This window comes from Drosophila biarmipes, chromosome 3R (genome assembly GCF_025231255.1).
Source record: "Drosophila biarmipes strain raj3 chromosome 3R, RU_DBia_V1.1, whole genome shotgun sequence".
Taxonomy (NCBI): domain Eukaryota; kingdom Metazoa; phylum Arthropoda; class Insecta; order Diptera; family Drosophilidae; genus Drosophila; species Drosophila biarmipes.
In genome coordinates this window covers 32,460,487-32,481,527 of record NC_066616.1, presented here as the reverse complement: position 1 = coordinate 32,481,527, position 21,041 = coordinate 32,460,487, and the positions used below count along the sequence as shown (strand labels likewise).

The following is a 21,041-nucleotide window of genomic DNA, read 5'->3' as shown; positions in this document are numbered from 1 at the left end:
GCTAACACACGCATCTACGTGCCAGGGAAGTCGGGCATAAAAATTACATTTTGGCCCAAAAACTGGCTTACAATGAAGTCTGCACAGGTGGATTATAATCGAAGGCCGTGTCTGTGAAAACGCTAAGCCTGGCCAAATGGTAATCGAAATTCGTGCAGCCAAGGGCAAAGTATTTTTGCATAATTCTTTTATAGAGCTCAGGCAAATTGAGTTCATTCATTCTTATAAAACAAGTTAACTTAAATGTTTTGTTAAATTTATAATTATTTTATAAATATATTCATGGGACACAGAACCTTTACTGAAAATATTAATAAAGTTATAAAAAAAGCTCTCATCTATTTTTGGCAAACTATATACATTCACGGGTATTTTATGGTAAAGTACTTAACTTTTTAAAACCCTTCCAAGAAATGTATGTTTCCGTCTATAACAAGGTAACTTGACTGATACCCTCTTGTCATCGCTTTTTGAAGTCGTTTATCTTATGACTACAATCTTCTTGTGAATCAGCTGGAGTATTTTAAGCCCCATACCGGTAAAAAGGCGTGAAATTGATATTTGCACAAATAAAGACGACGTCACAAGTTTGTCGTTAGTTCCCTGCCTCAAAGGGGTCCGTCGGACTTCTTCCTCAATTGCCGAAGTCGTGTTAATCACAATGTAAATTATATTAAAGGTCTGTAGACAGGTATTTTTGGTGTATTGAGTGACCTACCAAAAGTTTGATTAGCGATCGTGGTGGCAACTGATAAGAAACACCGCACACTACTACTACAACCTAATCGAAACGATTGCCAGTTCAGTTCAGTGTGCCGCGATATTTCAAGAGAGTCGGACGTGAAAAGTACTTGTAAACACTATTCCGGAGAACTGCACACAGCTGTGGCAGCTGAGTCATCCGCCATGAATTCCGACTGGTGCTTAGGGCTTTTTTTGGTCTTGGCCTTGGCCTCGCCAGGTTATTCGAAATGCCCAGAGGAGGGAGAAATGTGTTTTCCTAGTGGAGACTACGCACTCTGTGAGAGGGATCAAGAAAGTTACTCGACGGGAGTCAGAGTAACTGACCTGATTTACTGTGATTCAATGTTCTGCGAACCGGAGGCATTTCAGCACGACTACATAGTCCGCTTCCACGATCAGACACCTTACCAGAACAAATGGAAACGGGCTAGAATAGGGGAAAGGGCCACCCTACATGATGTTTGCGTGCGGCGAAATGGAATGCCGGTCACCAGGGAGTGCAAGTTGAAGGATCAACGAGCTGTCTGGGAGTCCACGGATCAGTGGGCTCCTGTAGTCTGCCTCAGGAGCTTTAGGGAGCCCACCATCAGTAAGGACCTGAATAGTCTGCATGATGCCGTCCTCGAGGGCAGGAAGCGCACCAACGACTCCCAAGGACGTCGTGAGGTATCTGCCTCCATGAGAAATATGTTTCGAGAGCGGGACAGGACTTTCCTGCCCGCCGATGTCCACATAACTAGCCAGATGTTGGGAACCCTGACGCAGCAGGACAAGGATGCAGCGGTGAGCGTGGACTTGGTCAGTGTCTGCAGGGAGATCATGTCCTGTGATAGACGAGTGCTACGCCTATCCGCCCAGCTCAATGCCACCAACTCCCTACTCAGTCAGTTTGAGAACTACTTGGATGCCCTGCCGGAGCAAATGGTTCCCAAGGACCGATGCAGAAAGGTGGTAGCCAAGCCAACCAGCGATGAAACAGAAACGGCGACCACCGGAGTGGAAACATACAACTTCTCTGATGTCGGAGTCCAAGCTCTAATTACCGGAAACATCAGCGTGTTCTTCGCCAATCCCGAGTGCGATGGTATCACCGGAATAGCTATTTTCTCCGCTCCCGCTGAGGATCGAAAAACTTCTGCCAGTGGCTTCTGGTATCGCTTTCTTCGGTTCTCAGAAGATTTGGATAAAATAAAGGGGGAATCAGACCTGGAGACAGCTGCCTTTTTGCCGGAGAATCTCTGGCGGAAGGTGACTGGCAGGGGAGCTTCGTATCTTATCTTTAAAGTCTATGCCCACGATGCCCTCTTCGTGGAAACCTCCCTTCAACGCAGTCGCAGGCCTCGCAGCAAGATTATCTCTATTTCTATACCAGGATGGGGCGGTATGTATCTTATTGTACCATATATCATATTGCTGACTTGAAAAATATCCTCTATCTAAGTAGGTAATCTGCCCCTACCGTTGCCTTTTCTCCTTCGCAATGAAAACCTTCGCGATCCCGACGCAAGTTCTTCTAGTTCGGGCAGTGGCTGCGGGTTCTGGAACTACCGGACTTGGGCGACCGAAGGAGTGAATACCAGTAGCAGCTCAGATCTGCTGAATGATCCCATCATCGAGTGCCACACCAACCATCTCACACAATTTGCTTTTCTGGTGGGTGGAAGCTATCGAACCAATGACCTCGGCGAGGAAGTTCTAATCACCCCGTTAAATGAGAAGGTGCTGGACATTATATCGATCGTGGGATGTAGTCTGTCCCTGCTGGGAATCCTGGGAATATTCCTCACAGCAGCCCTCTTTAAAAGTTGGCGCAGCCAGGCCTCCACGAAAGTTCTTCTTCACCTTTGCCTGGCAATGAGTCTGCAGATGGTGCTGTTCGTGTTCCTGAACACAGATGACATATCTGAAACGCTCGTGGAAAACAGAGACAACGTTCGCTGTGTGGTCTTGGGAGCTGCCCTGCAGTACTCCATCCTAGTGCTCTTCAGCTGGATGCTGATCATCGCCTTCCTGCAGTTCCAGCGGTATGTTACGGTAATTGGAATCGAAAGACCTCGACGATACATCCTAAAGGCTGCCATTGTGGCCTGGTCCCTGCCTCTGGTTCCCACCCTGCTGTCTGCCCTGATAGATCCCAAATCGTACATTCCCACAGATGCCCAGTTATCCACAGATACTGGCATCTGCTATCCATCGGGATACAGTCTGATTTTTGGAGTGGTCCTGCCCGTGACAATGATCACAGTTTCGAACCTGGTGATCTTCGTCTATGTGTTCTACAGCATTTCGCACTCCCTGAGCCAGAGCGTCCACAAATCCGAAAGGAAAATGGTGGTCAAGCAGATCAAGCTCTCCATCATGCTTTTCTTTCTGCTGGGGCTCACCTGGATTTTCGGACTCTTCGCCTTCATGCGGGCAGGTGTGGCCTTCTCTTACCTCTTCTGCATCACGGCCACCATGCAGGGTTTTGTGATGTTTGTCTATTTTGTCCTCTTGGACTCAGCAAACCGTCGGTTGTGGATGGGTCTCATTTGCCCCACCAAGATGAAGCTGGATGTCCAGAAGCGCACCGCTGAGCTCCAGTCCATGACCACCTCGTCCACCAACTTCACGAGCAGATCGCAGCATTAGTTTTATCAGTTTTCATACTCGAACGATCGAACAAACGGTCTACGACCAGTGTATTATTAATTAAGTTGTTTTATTAAGAGGTTGCCAATACATTAAGCTCTCATATGTAACCACTATAATTATGCATGCAACTCAAACATTTTACGAACAGAGTTTTTGTTAGCTTTAAGTGACATCCTTGAAGCTGGGAATTTTTATCTTTAAAGTCCGGAAACCCCACACAGGCAAAGTGTGAATCTATTTCCCAGTTGTAGGGCTTTTTCTCCAGCTCATTCTTCTGCCTGTACTTCAGTTGGCACTCACTTTCTCTGCCATCGAGCACCCCAGTAACTGCCAGGAGATGCTGAGCACCTGGTAACTACTGAAGCCATAAAAATTTAAGCAAACCTGAGGCATCTGTGTCTACAAGTGTGCACTTTGATTCCATTGCCATTCATTCGAAACTAAATTAAATGATGTCGTGTGGAATGAAACGAACTCGATTGGCATTTACCACTACAACTGCTCAGCCTCGAAAGTTTTCCTTTAAAACTCCATCGGGCTTGGGAAGGGGAATCCCCACTAAATTACTTGTGCTTAAAGCCATTGCCTGTCATCGTAATCTGGCTTAGACACAAGTGCCGCTGCAAATCCATTTCATGCACTAAATTGCACTTCCAAGGGGAGCTCTTAAGCCGATTACTCTGGTAACTATATTGTGGTACAATACATTCGCCAGTTATTGGCCAATTAGACTTTCGATTAACAAAGAATTATTAGCTTAAATGTTACTAGACTTTAAATGAAATATAAAAGTAATTGCAGATTCCCTGTTATATTTATTCTTCTTTCAGATATCCCACAAACATTCAATCTTAGCTAAACAAGAGAGCTCAGATGCGGGACATGAAAATCAATCGATTTTTCGCAGGGTGCCGCCCATTTCAATTCCGAATTTTCCACTCTCCCATATTGGCGCAAACAACATGGCATATATATATATATCAATTGCAATCAATCAAAAAGCGGAGAGCTTTGAAGCCTTGACTGCATTCAAATGCAGAGACAATGAAAGTGAAAGCCAGAGAACCGGGATTTTTCAGTTTCCACTTTTGCAGCTTCGCTCGACAGCTGCCAAGTACTCGAGAAGTCAGTGCAGAACTTCCCTTTGGCTCGAAACTTCTGCCACTGGAAGCTGGGCACCTGGTAAGTGCCGAAAGCCGGAACTTTTTATTCGAGCAGTATTTGCTTTTATTACGGCAGCAGCAATCATTCGAAAACTAAATAAATGGTGCCGAGTGGAATGATGATTTGGAGGCACGCTTGATGGGGTTTCGGACTCGACCTTTTAGGTTGCTCGCCAAATTTTCGACTTTCCTTTGTTGGCCAGGATATACATTTTAAATTAGTCGTGCTTAATACCACTGGCTGTCCTCTTCGAAATGGCTTAGTGGCAAGTGCCGTGCGATTTCAATTCAATTTTCTGCCGCAAAGTGCACTCTGGAAAGAGAGCTCCTAAGCCGATTACCGCCAACAGCGACCAACTGGCACATAACTAAGCTGTTTGAACAGGCACTGTGCTACCTGTTACCTGTTCTGGGAAGGCACATACAAGTAAACTAATTGTTGCTAAATAATGCAGTTTTTCCCTACAATCACTTAAGGAGAAAGAAAAGAGGATTGTCAATGGGGGACGTTAAGGACGTTATTCCGTTTAAACACACCGTTGATTATGAGTATACAAGATAGAGACTAGTTCACAGTATAGTAAAAAGGCTTAAAGGTGCCTAGAACTATGCAATAATTGATGTTTAACTTTTTATTGCATACTTCTAGGCCCGATGACAAAACATTTCAAAACTACCTTATCCTTTTAAATTTGTTTTTTGCCAGACTGGACTATGGTTCCTTAAATTTATTACAGTCACACTTTTGCCCTTTTCAAGGTGTGTATTCACCTGTTTGCACTCGAACTTTTTGCGCATTTCAGAGAGCACACCCAAAGGGATAGGCTAGGACATGTGCAACTATTAAAAATTATTTTCCTTTGCGCATTCCTGGGGGCGTACGGCAAAGTATTTTATGATTCGAATTTCGAAACGTGCAAATGGCCAGCCTGCAGGACGAGTCGGAACCATGAGTCGAAGTCCCTATGAAAGCCATTCCTTTGGACATGTGGAAGAGCCGTATGTGCGGCTGATATTCCGTACGTGCACCCACAACATGAACCCATAAATATGTATTGATTTTCCATTCTCCTTATCGCCGGTCGGTTGGAAAAGCAAGGAAAAATTCTTGAATCGAAGGAGCTTCTTCGACGGCAACGGCAACAATGGCACAAGCTCCAAGACAGAGTTATGATTATGAAAGTTTTTTAATGCTCCGCAGCGAGAAGCGGGGCGGGGCAGCTCACAAAATGGAAAATAAATGCGAGAAATTTGCCGCAATTTGCGACGCCGTGGAGAGTCAGTGAACCGCAAAGCTGCAGAAATGTTGTTTATCAAATATTTATCGCATACACATACCGCATTTCGCTGGCAAATTGCAGCCAGACATGCAAATGGCGAAGGAATGCAGCCGGCTGTCAGACAAAGAAGGACTCCAGTTTCGCCAGTTTCGCCAGCTCCGCCGGTTACCCATCAGAAATGAGAAATGGCCTGTAATCCGAGTGAGACATGTCTACATCACGAGTTCATTAATTCCCCCGGAATATACTGTTCGCAGTCGTAGTCCCCGAACTTCGTAGAACCCATATGTTTCTGCTCCATTTGGCCTGAGTAATGGTCTAAATTCGCCCGATTCGGCTGCCGGTGGCATGTGGGCTCCGTTCTGCGTACTGCGTGTCGAAAATTGTGCGAAACGCTCATAACAAATTTGTTAGATGTGCGGAAATTTGTCAAGAGCACTTGCCACAGCAAACAAACATGCGACTTACCGCATGTGTGGCCCCGCGCCTCCCCGAATTTGTATCAAATTTAATGGGCGAAACAGCGAGTATCAGATGAACTTTGGATCAAAACAAAATTATAAAGTTGAAAATCAAGTTTTAGTATTTTCAACTGGCCGAAATAGGACAAGCTATATTTTTTACAATTTATAATATTTTATATCACCTTTTAATGCTTGCTTAAAATCTATGCCTAATAAATGTAGCACAAATAATGGTTTAGTTTTCTGGTTCATGATTGCAAAATGCTTAAAAATATTACTATCAACCTTTTTTCGCTGTGCAGCCTAAACCGAAACATAAAACAATGAATACTCAGATGAATAAACTAATTGCATAATATATACACAATCTTCACGGGTGAGTTGTTTGCGGAAAAATTATGGCCAGCACAATAACGAAATGTGATTTCAGCTGCAGCGCCGGGCTGCCAGAGACCAGGGCCAAAGGCACTTGACCAGGCAATTAAAACTGCCAAAACTAATGCCACCGCAAAACTACGGTTGCCAGTTTTATGGCTGCCAACTGGCCGCGAAAGTCCACTCGAAAGGCCCGACAATGTGCCAGCGAAATCGAGTGACTGTAATTTGGCGAAAAGTGAGATGCGAAATCCCCAGGACCAATTAAAAACCATCGGGCGATCCGCATCGAATCGAAATTTATTATCAAGCAAAGGGCAACAGCTGCAGCGGCTTAAACCGGCTTATAAAACCGGCTTAAAGGGCGCTAAGCCTTTCCGGCCTAATTGTAGGGGACACTTGACAAGCAAAAGGGACTGCCCTGCCAGCATCAAAGAAGGTATTTTTAATATTTTAATTGGCAAAAAGGGAAATTAAAAATGTCGCCAGCGGCGAGGGAAAAATAATTTAATATAGCAAAAGCGAGGTGGGAAAAAGTGAAAGGGTTAATGAGCAATCGAAACTGTACGCAAATCGGGGTTATCTGCCTTGGTGTTGCAGTTTATCTGAAAAGCCATGGAAATTTCTATGAATTATTTGCCTTAGAGATTATAGATAAGGCGTTGAATAGAAGCCGCCCATATCTAATCTTTGAATGCCACCGAACACAGATTTCCAGCTCATTTTGGCCTCAAGTGCCCACCAATAAAGTCGCGATTCTGTGGTATTTTCGTTCGGAAGCAGGAGTATCATAAATCATCCGAGAAAGTGAAACAGGGAAGCTTTCCGTGTACTTGCGTCCCTTTTGCCATTTCATCTCGGAATAATTAAAGCAAACAGAACTGAATTTGTGCACGTGCTGCGTTTAAGAAATTGCTTTTTGCCTCCATTCTCTGGGGCGCTCTTGACTTACCCGACTTTTCAGGCCTTCTATATTTCGGCTGGTACTTCCCTTCAGCCAACCCCCATGCATTCATTCTTTTTTAATTTTCGCCCGAGTTTGCACAAGTTGTTGCTGTTTTGTGTCAACAACACAAAGCCGCACACATCGGAACAGTTGGCCCATTCCCATTCGCATTTCCATTCCGCTTTTTGTGTTGCGCAACGCAATCCAAGACAATAGTTGCGCGAACTTAGCATGCATGTTGCTCTGCAGGACGAAACTCCTTTGGGGCATGCATATCTGCCAGTGGGCTGGTCCGGGTTCGGGTTCGGGTTCGGGGCTTAATATGCCCCGCCGGTCCTTTGTTTTCCCGACAGTTTCCCGAAACAATGAAACGCAAAGCGGAAAAGTTTACAATTAGCTTGTCAACAATGGGCGGCGTACGCGGCGTATGCGTGATGGCGGAAATCTGCAGCGAACCCTCTGTTTTCCTATGTTTTTCGGAATATATTCATACTTGCAGTCAGCCTGCCAGGGGCGCTATTCATTAAAGGAAAACTAAGTTTGTCAGCAGGATCTTTCGGTAGATATACAATTTCAGGACTTTTGACCCAAAGTGAAGGTTTTGTTCCCAAAAAATGGCAAAAAGAAGTCTTAATATAGCATGCAATTTATTGGCATTAAATATAAAAAATATTTAATTTCGACCATTTTTTGAAAATTTTACAAGGGGTGACATCGCGTATTTTGTTGAAAATGGGTAAAAATAAAAATTTCTAAATTTAAACGCCAATCGATTAAGAATTTTATTGCGAGTTCAGCAATGTATGACACTCTATATTTAGACCATATTTTATTGCTTATTGGTTAAAAGAAGCGAAAAATAGAGACCTATTTACTTCATCAACTTTAGAAATATTATTATACATTTTATTATTTATTGTTAAATAATTCTAAGAAAATACATTTGAGGAAGGGTTTTTAAAAACTCTAGAGTAAGCTTATTTTTCAAAGGTCTCAACTATGCCAAGTGGTTAATGAAAACCGCGCGCGGCTTAGTGAACCCCCTCGCCAAAAGCCAAATTGAAACCCCAAAAATAATTGCCAAATTATTTTGGTAAACGTTCACCGTGCCAGCTTAAAATCTTTATGCATATTTTATGCTGCGAGCAGCCCGAAATGAAAGGGAAAATAGTGATGTAATAAAAAGCGCGAAATGAGCGGGCAAAAGGGGTCAGGGGGCCAAGGGGTTAAGAGGCGCTGGCAACATGTTGCCGGAAGTGTTGGCCTGCAATTTACACAGGCAAACTTGTTCGCTTTCCTCGGCGGAAAAGACTTTTCTTAAAATCCTCGCGTGGGTGTGTGTGTGCCTGTCGGGGTAAAAGTTTTCCAGCATAAAAGGGTTAGGAGCAGAGCCCTGCATTAGGAATTTTGAAAGTTATGCCTGCTTTGCAAAGTTCACACAACAAATATGATGCCGTAGCCTTCGCGATCTATTTACAAATTAGTTTTCCACTGATTGTATAAGCCTACGAAGTCTGGCACTGTAGATTTTATCAGGCCGCAAACAGTGTGTAGCAGAAAATTCCCCACTAGATTTAATAAATGATTACGTAGCCGCTCATCATTTAAAGCGTATTTAAGCAATTGAGCTGAGCAGTTCAAGTTCAGTGCGTGATCGAAACTCAAATGACACGGAGCTCGGAGTTCCGTTCCCGCGTAGCCTGAGTAAATAGTGGAATCAGCGAAGCGAAAAGTCCGGGTCCAGCGTAATTAGTTACTTGTTGAACTGAAAATCAACGAAACTTGTGCCAGTTATATGGTCGAGGTTGAAAAACAAATTGTATAAAAGGTTTCTAAAAAAAATAATAAAATAGAAAAGAATACGGAGAATATAACTCATATCATAGCCTCAAAATGAGGAAATAATACACAAGCTAGAGAGTGAATTATACTAGTTATATAAATTAAAGAAAGGTACTTTGTTTGGTTTTGACCAATCCTAATGAAAATGGTGGAAAAGGCTTCTTTGGCCCAACTCAAGGGTTTGGAGTGGGGGCGACTGTTCAACATGTTCTATATAGAGCCGGTGATCTTCATGCTGTTGTTCTCGCACATGCTGTCAGGTGAGCGGAACTCCATATTATAGTGATGACATATGAAGTGGCTCCAGCACGATCTGCCCATTAGGTACTGTTATGCGCAACCAGTTGATTTTCCAGACCTGCACGGTGATCTATCAGTACAACGAAAGCGACTGCCTGCTTCTGGACAGCAAAAACACCACCGCAGAGATACAGGTTAGTTGCTCCCACGTTTTGAGTAGTTATTAAACTTGGCTAATAACCACAGGCCATTGAAACGGAGCTTCAGGCCTATGTGGCCAACATGTTCCTGACCCGAACCCTCTTCGAGAGCATTGTGCCCGCCATTTGCGGCTTGTTTATTGGATCCTGGTCGGATCATTATGGCCGCAAGCCCCTGCTGATTGTCTCCATGGTTGGTGAGTTTTTCAACGATTTTCACCCGTGCTGAACAGGTGGTGAGACGCTTTGCTCCTAGGCTTTTCCGCCTCCTCCCTGCTCTCGTCTGGCATTTGCTGGCTGTCTAGTTACTACTTGGTTAATCCCTGGTGGTACACCCTGGCAGCCCTGCCCCATTCCCTGCTCGGTGGCCTGTGTGTCTTTTCGGTGGCTGCCTTCTGCTTTATTACGGACACAACCGACATGAAAACCAGACCCTACAGGTGAGTGTCACCTATTGTTAGCCCGGCCCAGGCACAAGGGAATGTGACGTGCTTTAAGACTCCATTCTCGGCCATTTATGGCTTAAACTCCCAAAGAATTGTATAGAAGGGGAGACATTTTAAGTTTAATTCACTGCCCTCATTATTGTAAATTTTCATTTCCAGAATGATCTTCATGGAGTTGATACTCTTCGTGGCCCTGACCAGTGGCTCGTTGCTATCCAGTTTTGTTTATGCCGCCACAAGTGCCGCCTTTGTGCAGAGTCTCTCGTGCCTAATCGTTATTTTGGCCACACTTTTCATTATTTTCTACCTGCCCGAAAGTTTGGGAATGTGCCCAGACCAGGACGAAACTCCTGAGAAGGAGAGGGAAGTTGTTGTGACCATTTCGGATCTGAAAGCTAGTGAATTGTCCGCCGAAACAGCGGAGAAACGCGATGAACCACCGAAGTATGAGACCATAGCAAAGCCCCCTTTGGGAGGCCAAGAAGACAAGGCTGGTCTGTTTAGTATTATACACGTTAAGGACATGTTCAGCACCTGCTTTAAGAGGAGGGAGAATAATGCCCACACCATCATCTGGCTGGTTACTCTGGCCGGCTTTGTCTCGATTTTCGTTGCCGGTGAGTCTGCGTAAGTTTTCTGGGAATTCCGGTGATTGAAGCCATGACATCCTTGCAGATGGCGTCATGACTGTGATGTACTTATTCGTGCGTCAGCAGTTCCACTTCACAGTGCGTGAGTTTACTATTTTCGAGACAGTCAGCCAATCAGTGCCCATGCTGGGAGCCCTCTTGGGCATTCTCATTCTGAGGAAGGTAAGTGGGCACTCATTTGTAGAAAGGGACAAGTTTCTATATCTTAAAGATACTAAAATGTTCTTGAACATTTCCAGCTATTTGGCATGTCCGTGGTCTCGTTGGCCCTGCTGTCGCTCTTCTCAGAGATCCTCAGCAACATTGCCAGGGGATTCGCGTTTCTACCCTGGCACTTGTACATATCTGTGGTACTGGGAGTCTTTCGCTCCATCCAGGGACCCATGTGCCGCACGATTGTATCCAATATAGTTCCATCCTCCGACACGGGTAGGTACTGATTAGAAAGAACAACCCCCACTTCAGTACTCCTCCACAGGTAAACTGTTTGCGATCGGCAACATCGTGCAATCATTCGCCCCTTTTGGTGAGCTATATAAATAATTCCCCTGGCTGTTTTCCCCATCCATAATGGCGAGTATTATTTCCAGTGGCCGCTCCGCTGTACACGGCCATCTACAAGAGCTCCCTGGCCAGCAATCCCGGCGGATTCAACTTCCTCAGCGCCGCCTTCTACTTAGTAGCGTTTATCCTCATTGGGTGAGTATAGCTGCCACCTAACTATCGTCACGCCGAGTGATTTTGAATAAATTTGCTGCAGCTGTGTGATGCGAATTAAATTCAAGCACCGAAAGTTCTACGCCGAGACGCTCAAGTAGCCAGGGTAAACTGAGTGTCCATCAATATTGATTGTGGCCAGTTTGCCAACTTTTTAGAGCTTTGTTTATGCCCAAGTCGAAAACTTTGTGTGGACAGCATTAAATAACCGGATTTATAGAGCACGAAGAGTCTTCCCTGTGTTTCTGGCTAATTCAATTTGCATACCGCACGGGGGAATCATCAGCCATTTCAATTGCATCATTCTGAAGGATTAACTAATCGAACTCCTGGATGTCGTGCCACCCCATGGGCCACAGTTTGTCGAACTATTTTATTACATCAACGGACATAAGTGACTGCTTTGCCATGCATTTCAACGAAACTGGACCTAATTGCCGTCCATGTGTAATGCTTTGTTGTGGTTATATAATTCCTGGTCCAGCGCCCTGCGTCCTGCGCCCTTCGACCTCTGTGTTTGTTGTTTCTGCGCTGCAGGGACATGGGGCATGCCTTATGCATGAGCTTTTAATAGTGCATAATTTATGGGGCAAAAGTTTGCGCAACATATTTGCAAAGTTCAAACATATTCTGGGAATCGGTCGTACGTCGTTTGGATTCATTTCGACTCGTTGTGACTTTGGCACGTACGGCATGAATGCGTAATGTCGCCAATGTCAAAGGTTCACGGGGCACACAATTTGCAGCAATTTGAATTGTTGAGCGCCAGCCCCCGATGATTAAATATTAAATTGCGACTCTATTATGAGCACAAAGGGCCGTCGTGTGTGTGGGGTCGACTTCCTGCTCCACGTGGCCACAGCCAGCCCCGGCAATCAGTATCGGGTTAACCTGGCCCCGCGCGCGGAGCAGCAGTCGGCGAACCGAATCCGAATCCGAGTCATCAAATCACAGTCTTGTCTGCGGAAAGGCATTTGTCGTGGGGCATTAAAGTCGAGGGCGCTCGAAAAGCGCTTTAATGCCGCCGCGCGTGCAGAAAATAAACGAATTCGCAGGACATGAACTCTGCACTTGCACTCGGAACGCAATGGAACCCCAGCCCTCGAACACGCCAACTTGATGGGATGTCTTTGTTCTGGCAAACGCGTTAACGTGAAGGGGAAAACTTTGATGCGGATGCATGTGCTGCCAGCTGTTAAGCGCTCGGCGCTTCCGCTCTTTTTCACGTCACCAGCACTGATGGAAAAATGTCACGAAAATGTGTGGGAAGAAAGGGAAATTTTTCTTATAAAACTACATACTTCAATGTTTATGGCAACCCATTTAAAAGGATAAAAAATATTAATTTTATTAATTTTTAAAATTTTTTTTAAATTGAAAGATAGATACTATTTGTTTCCCCCAGTGCACAGGGGAAGCCAAAGACGCTGTCCAATTGAGCCAGTCAGATAAGACGCGAATAAAACTTTAAACGGGGACTACAAAGTAGAGACCACTTCCGGTCTCCCATGATTGATGGCCGCCTTGGTGGCTCGAAGTCGGTGGCCACGGCCAGCTGATCCCGTCCACACGGCGCATACGTAATCGTTTATTAAACAAAGCAAATTATGAGCTGCCAGCGGGCCACACAACGTGCAAGTGTTGACGAAGGTCAAGTTTGGTCTTTGGTTGACTTTTCCAACTACCAAGTGTCAAAAGAGCAAAAGAGCAGTGCTTATAGCGTGGGTCCTTACGTTGTTACGTTATAAAGAGAAAGCTCTCGCCGTCATGGCTGTTTTCGCTCTCATTTTCCCTCGGCAGCTATAAAACCCGAGGACTCGACCGAAGTCGAGTTAGTTTGCTGAAGACTTCCACACGAAACGGTCGCCAGTTTTCCCGGAATTTTCCGACCCAGCTTATCGCGTCGCGCGTCCTCGTCTCGTTTTCCGTAGCCCGCTTATCAGCGCAAAAGGCGTCGCGTGGAAATGCCGTCGGTGGAAGTGCAGCTGGCATAATCCGTTGCCTGCTTCAGGGCGCTGCAACATATCAACTGGAATTTTCCGGACAGCTCATTTATCAGGATAGGGATATCCTCGCACACCTGCAACCATGTTTTGGATTTTGCGGCGCACCGGAGCCGCCAACTTTTTCAACTCCTTCAACAACAACTGCAGCTTCTCCAAGAGCAACTCGAACGGCGGCAATCACAGCAACAGCACCCAAGGTGAGTGCCCAACGCCTGGCCCTGGCCATCAATTAGTCCAGTTTACCCCGCGAAGGTCCGCCCTCAATTAGGATAATTCATCAATAATTAGCGGACTAATCAGATTAGTCTCAAACTTGTGCGTAAGTCGACCATAAATAGCTGAAGATCCGATATGGAGTCGCGGGGTGTTTATTGGTGGCAAAATTTGATAAGGTTCGTTTGGATACTGTGGTTTCAGATTTGGATTGGTCTCAAATTCATAATAAAAACTATCATAAAAATAGTATTGTATAAATATTATCAACAAGTATTTTGCCTATTTTTCACTCACCTCTTTTTATGTCAACGTATAACGTGGTTTTTTTAATTTTCTGAGTAGTAGTTCTTTTATCTTCCTATTTTTCGCCAAATATAAAAGTCACTAACACCCAATAGTTGTTTTAAAAATATTCCTTAGCAGAACACTTAATTTGTTTTTTATCAAAGAAAGAACACCCCACACGTACCCTCCCTTTAATCAATTAAACTGCAATATGTCAGTCATGAAAACAGCATTTCATTGAAAACATCATTTATCCTACTTAAATCAATTAATCCGCCAGAAAACAGAATGTTTAATCGTTCTGAAAACCAAATGGCTTCCGGTGACAAGCTTGACTAATCCCAGTTGCAATTCACATTCTCCCAGAACGATTTTCCCGAAGTCGATTGGCCGATCAGCGCTGAGGCGTATTCAGATTTCCACGGAATACCCGATTCTAATGCCAAACATGTTCCACTCTAGTCCCGGCATTTATTCATAAGCCCAGCCCCCCCACTCGTTATCAAAACAAGTTAATTAAAATTCCCGAAATGACTTGTGGAATATGGGCTCCGAATATCCTAAGCAGCACTTGCCTGCATACTCCCCATTGTTAGCCCTTATCTGTGCCGCGTGGAAAAGCGGGAAAAGTGGAAAAAGCCTGGGGAAAAATTGGGGGAAAACGAAGTAAAGTAAATAACACCCAGGCCCTGCAACCCACGTAATAATGAGGATCCGCACGTGTGTGGCGCAGAAAACGTGGTGCGGATGTGACTGTCGAACAGAAAACACTCTGGGCCCTGGGTCCCAAGATGCCTTTGTCTAAGCGCTAAGTCTTGCACCATCCGGGGGAAAAATAAAGGATGTTTCCGGGGCGAGATTTCCCTCCAGGCTGGCAATTGAAATTTTTAGTGTCTTTTGTTGATTTTTCACGCGAACTGAACCACTTGCCATTTCATTTTTTCTTTCTTTGTGTTTTAAACCCAAGTTTGATCCTCAATAACCTTTCAGTAAATTGAAAAGCAAGCCTCCCCCCAAAAAATCACTTCTTTTGCACTTGTGCACCATTAAACTCTAGCGCTGTGCATTTATAACTACCCACTTAAAAATGTTATATTTTCATATGTGCAAAAAACAATCCTGTTAATGATATGCAAACATTATCATAGCCCTATGAATATACACACATTTTTGCCAGCATTTAAACTATATTGTTAATTAATTAGCAGAAATGCACGTTGCAAATTAAAAGCAAACACGGACAAATTGCAATTAAAATGTTAATCACGAATTTTAAATTATGTTTGCTAACTTTCTTTGTTTTCCCGCAAAACAGCATCGTTTTTGGCAGTATTGATTTTCCTGATTGGATTTGCGCTCGCCAATGGGAAACTTTCAGTTATTTGTGCGAGTCATTATGTTTGAAAAATACGGAGTGCATTAAATCGGGTGTTTACTCTGCGGAACAGCTGTGCCACATAAAGTTACTTAGAGGGCTTCTTGCATTTGATTTACTATTGGCAACAGATGTTGCCGACAAGAAAAACAAGTTGTCTTCAGTTTGGCCTCCCACGTAGAAACCCCATACAGAACTCTCGCCTTGATAAGAAAAGCAAGAAATATTTAATGAAATTCCCCGATAAATGCATCAAAATGGATATGCAAACAATGTGCTTAATGTCATGGCAATAATTGAAAAGCTTTCTCGCACTCCTCGCAAATTGTCATTATTCACTTTGCAAATTCACAAACATTTATGACATTAATAGCAGGACGATTATTTCACAATCACCCGTGGCAGGCGCGAATTTAATCGTAAAAAATGTAATTTGCCAACTTTTGAACATGCCACAACAAAAACAAGACGCCGCCCTTAAGCTTTTGTGAACATATGTACTGTTGTTGTCCCCCCACACGGGGTGGAAAAGGGGGAGTGGCTGTGATTTATGTGTATTATGCAAATTCTGGGCAACATATGGCTGCGGCATTAACCGATAATTATGACAGCCATTTGTCATTGATAATAATGCGTTTGTGCATTCAATTTGTGAGTCCTGCGCGCAAAATTGTAAAACAAGTAATGGCAATTAGCAGTGCCGAGGCATGTGGTTAGGGTGCAATGTTTGTGTCCAAGTACAGAGAGAGACAAAAATAGCATAGAAAAGATACAAAATTGTGATAGTGTTTCCTTGGATATTATATTTTTATGAATTTTTTCTGAATACTTACCTAACGTTTCCAAAAGAATATTTATACAAAGCAATTATTAAAAAAAATTTTTAAATCACTATTTTAAGACACTTCTTTAAAAAGTATTTGATCTTTAGATCCGAGTATTGCTTCTTATTGCGGTCTTTCCTTTCTGGGAATGTTGTTTTACCACATTTGCTGTGTCCACTCCATTATTTTGAGCGCAGTGTGTGTTTTTCAGCCAATTAGCCGGAGGTCCTGCAGCTTGCCTGTTTTGCTTTTCGCATTTTTAGAGGTTTGTTTGCTTTGGTTTTCCTCGCTGTGCTCACTGGCCATCAAATGCGGCTCGCTTGCGCTGCCGGCATCATTAGTTCGTGCTCTCGGCCAGACATCAGAAATAATACAAACAACGGACAAACAAAATGTATCATAAATTACGGTTGGCACTCGGCCAGGCTTCGAAAACGAGTGTGTATCCCAGGCCCAGCATGGGAAGAATTATTAGGCATTTATCTGGCGTATTAATAACGCCGGTCCTGTCTCTCCAGCTTTTCTCCGGGCCAAGATTTATATTTGCCTGCCGGCGGGCGGCATCATTTGTAATAATTTGTGCTGTAATTTAAGTAAAATCGAGAGAATCTTTTATCTTGCGAGATTACGAGTCCGAGGCGAACTTAAAGCCCGTAGTCATAAATTTCCATCCAAGTCGCCGAGCAGAAAACATTGTGTTAAATGTTTGCAGCTCTGCGGTCCGCAGTTTGGCGATAAAATTGAGTTTTAGTTTGCCGCACGGTCTGCCGCGTTTTTGACAACACTCTCGACTGACTTTCCCCCGGTTTTACTCCATCCGTCACTTCCTGCGAGTGTTTGCTCCCCATGTGCGCGTTTTATTTCCTTTTTTCGACACACTTTTAATATTCATGGTCGTTTTTCCCTCGGCAGCCACAATAATAGAGCTTTTAATGGTTTTTATATGTGACTTAATAACACAGTGGCCACAAGTCTTTTAAAAGATTTGGACACATCATTTTGCGGGTGAATGCGGTAAATAAAAATTTATAAACTTTTAAATGATTTACCAATAAACACTTAAGGTCCACTTATATGTGGTACACCATTTCTTTAATAGACTTTTATTTATTTATTCAGGCACCACAGATATTAAAGTCTTTCCTCCATCGAAACGTGCTTGAGCACTTTAACTTTAGTTTATTTGAGCATTTAAAAGCGATTAAGCCGTCCGAATTGGCAATTTCGAGTCGTCACGTATACGCACTGTTGAGCCCGATTGCAATTAAAGCCAGGCCAAAGACGAGCCCACATAATGAGCTGCTAATGGCAGCTCGAACGGCTAGTGCGCCATAAAAATCCAGGGGCCCGCCAGCACACCATCTATTTTCGGGCCCGTAAATAAAGGCTTTGCCGGATCTCACCGCCATCGACTATATTTATTGTCCCTTCCCCCCGAAAATCACACACAATGCACAAACAAAGCCCCCAATAAATCTCATTTTATCACTTCGAGACTTCGAGGACATGCAGACAAAAGTAAGGAAAGCGGAAACTTCTGTCTCAACGGCAGGGCCTGTGTAAATATCGAAAGCGGCACAAAAGCCTCCATAAATTGCCTGATGCATTGAGAAACATTTCTCAATTTCCACGCCGAGCAATAACAAAGAAAGTTGCCCGGTGAGCGGAATCAAAAGTTGTGCACTGGAAAAACTAATGCATTACAGCGAAAATGTGTTCAGGACTTTCTGACAGCACAGACAATTCAAAAGCAATCAAAAAGCGATTGTGTTTGGGTTGGTTTTCGGGTAACTGGGGATCATACTTAAAATGAAATACGATCTATTGTGGCAGAGGTGCGAGAACAATAAAAAAAACATTGTTACCATTATTTTTATTAAAGTTTGCTGATGAAGTTCTTGGCTTAACTTCCCGATCTGTAGTTCAAATATTTCATATACCATCTCTATGTTTACCAACCGAAGTTCGTTGAAAATATCTTAGTTCAAAATAATCAATGCGAATGACACACATTTTTTACACATCCCTTCCGCACAATAAATAAAAGCAATACCCCCATACGTTAAGCCATAAATAGAAACCTCCTGATGGGCAAAATAAATCGACAGAGCTCTGTGAAAAAACAAGCCCCTGAGGACTTTCGCTACGTTTTCCCAGAATGTTTTATCAATACGAGCAGGCCTTTATTCAGCAGAGTTTTTCATGCATTTTTCCACCTCATTTTGCGGCAGACAAATATGTGAAGCGGCCCCCACGGAAGGCATATGGACGGCTGAGCGCCGAGGCCGACGATGCCGTGTCACTCGGCCACAAAATCGATGATCCGTTCGATGAGCTAGACGACTTTGAAATGCTGGCAGCGCACTCCGGCACAGCTGGCTGCAGCAGTCATGCCAACAACGAGCCGCCAGGTGAAGCCAATGGCAACGTCAATGTCAACGGCTGTTCAGGTTCAGGATCAGCCCTGGGATCTGGCTGTGGCGCTGGGAACGGGAACGGGAATGGGAGCCTGTCCCCCTGCACGGACGCCGATTGCCAGGGCAACTACGAGGTGGAGAGCGCCCTCTGCGAACTGGGCCTGTGCCAGGCGAAGGGGAGGACTTCAAAGGCCCTCGGCGCAGGGAGCACGTCAACATCGAAGGAGATTAACGAAAACACAATAAGTCGCCTGCATGCACTGGCCATGGCCGACGACGATGAGGACTACGGTGAGTGCCAGGTGCCAGGTGGCAGGTCCACAAAGGCCCGATGATGAGGCTGCGGGGCGGGTACGGAGGAGCCTCCTTATAGTTAACTTAGGACACCCTGGCAAATAAGTAGCTTTGAAAAATATTCGAAAAGAATGTTTGACAGATTAGACTTCTCTTTTTAAAACACTTTTTATTCTGTGTATTTTTTTAATGGGTTATTAATATTGTATTTTACTTATTTAGAACGGACTATTTTAATTTTCATTTTAATCAGTTCAAGAAAAATTACAGAAACCTTTTGTTTGTTAGAGTTTTTTGGACATAACAGTATTCTTTTAGAGGGACCACAACTAACAACATATGGGGAACCTACTGCTTCGAATTATTGCCAAAAACTCCCTCCATTTCCAGACGAATCACTTACCTGCAACGTGTGCGACCGGGCTTTCCATTGTCACCGTCAGCTGGCCTCGCACCAGCAGAAGAAGCGACACTTCGGGTAAGGAAATGCACTTAATTAGGCTAGCTCTCACTTTTCATCTACTCCCTCGCCTTCCCCCCTATTTTCCGCCTTTTCCGGCCTCTCCACCTCCAGCTGCAGTGGCTGCGACAGCCTGTTTCCCTCGCTGATGCTGCTGGAGCACCACAAGGAGGAGTTCGAGCACTGGAGCGACGAGGAGATGGGTCGGCGGGTCTGCTGCCGGCGGAACAGGTGCGACGACGACTATTTCACGGACACCGACTCCTTCATCAGCGACGCGGAGAGCGAGGACCTGGAGAGGCTGTTGTAGATACCGGACGCCGCACCTAAGGATGGGACAGTACTGAAGGGATGGCGAGACAGGATTTGGACCGACCCAGCCGAAAAGTAGCCAGCCGTCCATCCCCATTAATGCTGGGGCGGAATGTCCTGCGGCGCCAGCTGGAATGGAAGGGCTCTTCGGGAGGACGTCGGGCTGGGGAACTGGAGCTGGGAGCTCCGCTTCTGATGAAGATTGACACGCGGGCGGACCGCTTGTCGCCCTAATGAAAATGAATTAAACCCCAATCTGGCTGAGCGCAGAGCCGCCAGCCAAACAATGAGAAATGCTGGCTAGAACCCAACCCAACCAAAAACCGAAACGGGAAAACAAAATAGAGACGCCGGCGCAGGATATAAAATACTTGCGGCCTGAGCGTTGTCTGTACTTTTAGAGTTCAACTACGAGAGACCCCCGGCGGGGTCTAAAAACCAAGTTATAAGTGTATCTATAAATGTATATCTCTGTGTGTGTATATTGAACTAGTCGAATACGAAACTCCATAAATGGAAGTCATATCATTAAATGCATATGTGCAGGCCCCAGAACAAACGCAAACTATTTACCAAAAAGGAAAACAAGTGGAAACCCAATGTATTTTTCAATAAATAAAGCCGTGCGAAACCGAAAGCATGTTCAGCAATCTGTACTCGTTCATTAAGAATCCCATAAATTTCCAATTATTATTGCCGGGCACTTAAGGAAAATGGCAAGCAATTAAAATTTGAGATTGCTCCTCCTGAGCCCACGCGCTGCCCACAAATCGGGGGACTGGACAAACAAACACGGGAACACCCAGAAAATAATAATGCCCCGTGGACATTTCTTAAATTATTCAGCGGGCGATGCGGGCTTTGTTGTGGCATCATTAAAACTTGATTGACTTGATGATGAGCAAATGAAGTGGGCGAAATCAGCGCCGAGACTTTGCCCGCCTTCAAGGCCATCTGAGCTCGCAAAATAATTTCCGCCGCAAAAGTTCGGCATTAACCTTGAACGAGCTCCTCTAAGTACTGTACATATTTGCTAATGTCTATCGCATTTTGGTAAGCAATTCCCCCCGGCCAAAAGGGTTCATATTTCGCTTTAATGGCCGTCGAGCGGCGATAACTGCTTGGCACGAACATTCTGAAGGAAACAAGGC

The 21,041-nt window shown here is 44.5% G+C and overlaps 3 protein-coding genes across 5 annotated transcripts; all 3 read left to right on the top strand.

Moving 5' to 3' along the window:
• Positions 1–829: 829 nt before the first annotated feature.
• LOC108025472 (adhesion G-protein coupled receptor G7) lies at positions 830–4,325 on the top strand. Of its 3 annotated transcripts, XM_050888583.1 has the most exons (3): positions 830–2,125; positions 2,186–2,768; positions 4,209–4,325. In XM_050888583.1, the coding sequence occupies exons 1-3, from the start codon at positions 907–909 to the stop codon at positions 4,231–4,233; spliced, it is 1,827 nt and encodes a 608-aa protein (XP_050744540.1). In that variant the 5' UTR covers positions 830–906; the 3' UTR covers positions 4,234–4,325. The 3 variants fall into 3 exon arrangements, with proteins under 3 accessions (XP_050744540.1, XP_016951474.1, XP_016951473.1); XM_017095985.2 differs by lacking the exon at positions 4,209–4,325 and having other exon boundaries at positions 2,189–3,595; XM_017095984.2 differs by lacking the exon at positions 4,209–4,325 and having other exon boundaries at positions 2,186–3,595.
• Positions 4,326–9,225: 4,900 nt separating this feature from the next.
• On the top strand, positions 9,226–11,929 carry LOC108025408 (proton-coupled folate transporter). Its single transcript, XM_017095887.3, has 10 exons — positions 9,226–9,708; positions 9,773–9,882; positions 9,935–10,085; positions 10,145–10,328; positions 10,494–10,951; positions 11,010–11,146; positions 11,224–11,413; positions 11,463–11,510; positions 11,575–11,683; positions 11,745–11,929. The coding sequence occupies exons 1-10, from the start codon at positions 9,588–9,590 to the stop codon at positions 11,800–11,802; spliced, it is 1,566 nt and encodes a 521-aa protein (XP_016951376.1). The 5' UTR covers positions 9,226–9,587; the 3' UTR covers positions 11,803–11,929.
• A 1,271-nt stretch (positions 11,930–13,200) lies between these two features.
• On the top strand, positions 13,201–20,570 carry LOC108025409 (uncharacterized). Its single transcript, XM_017095888.3, has 4 exons — positions 13,201–13,904; positions 18,639–19,115; positions 19,509–19,596; positions 19,693–20,570. Exons 1-4 carry the CDS (start codon positions 13,790–13,792, stop codon positions 19,886–19,888), a joined length of 876 nt encoding a protein of 291 aa, XP_016951377.1. The 5' UTR covers positions 13,201–13,789; the 3' UTR covers positions 19,889–20,570.
• The last annotated feature ends 471 nt before the right edge of the window (positions 20,571–21,041 follow it).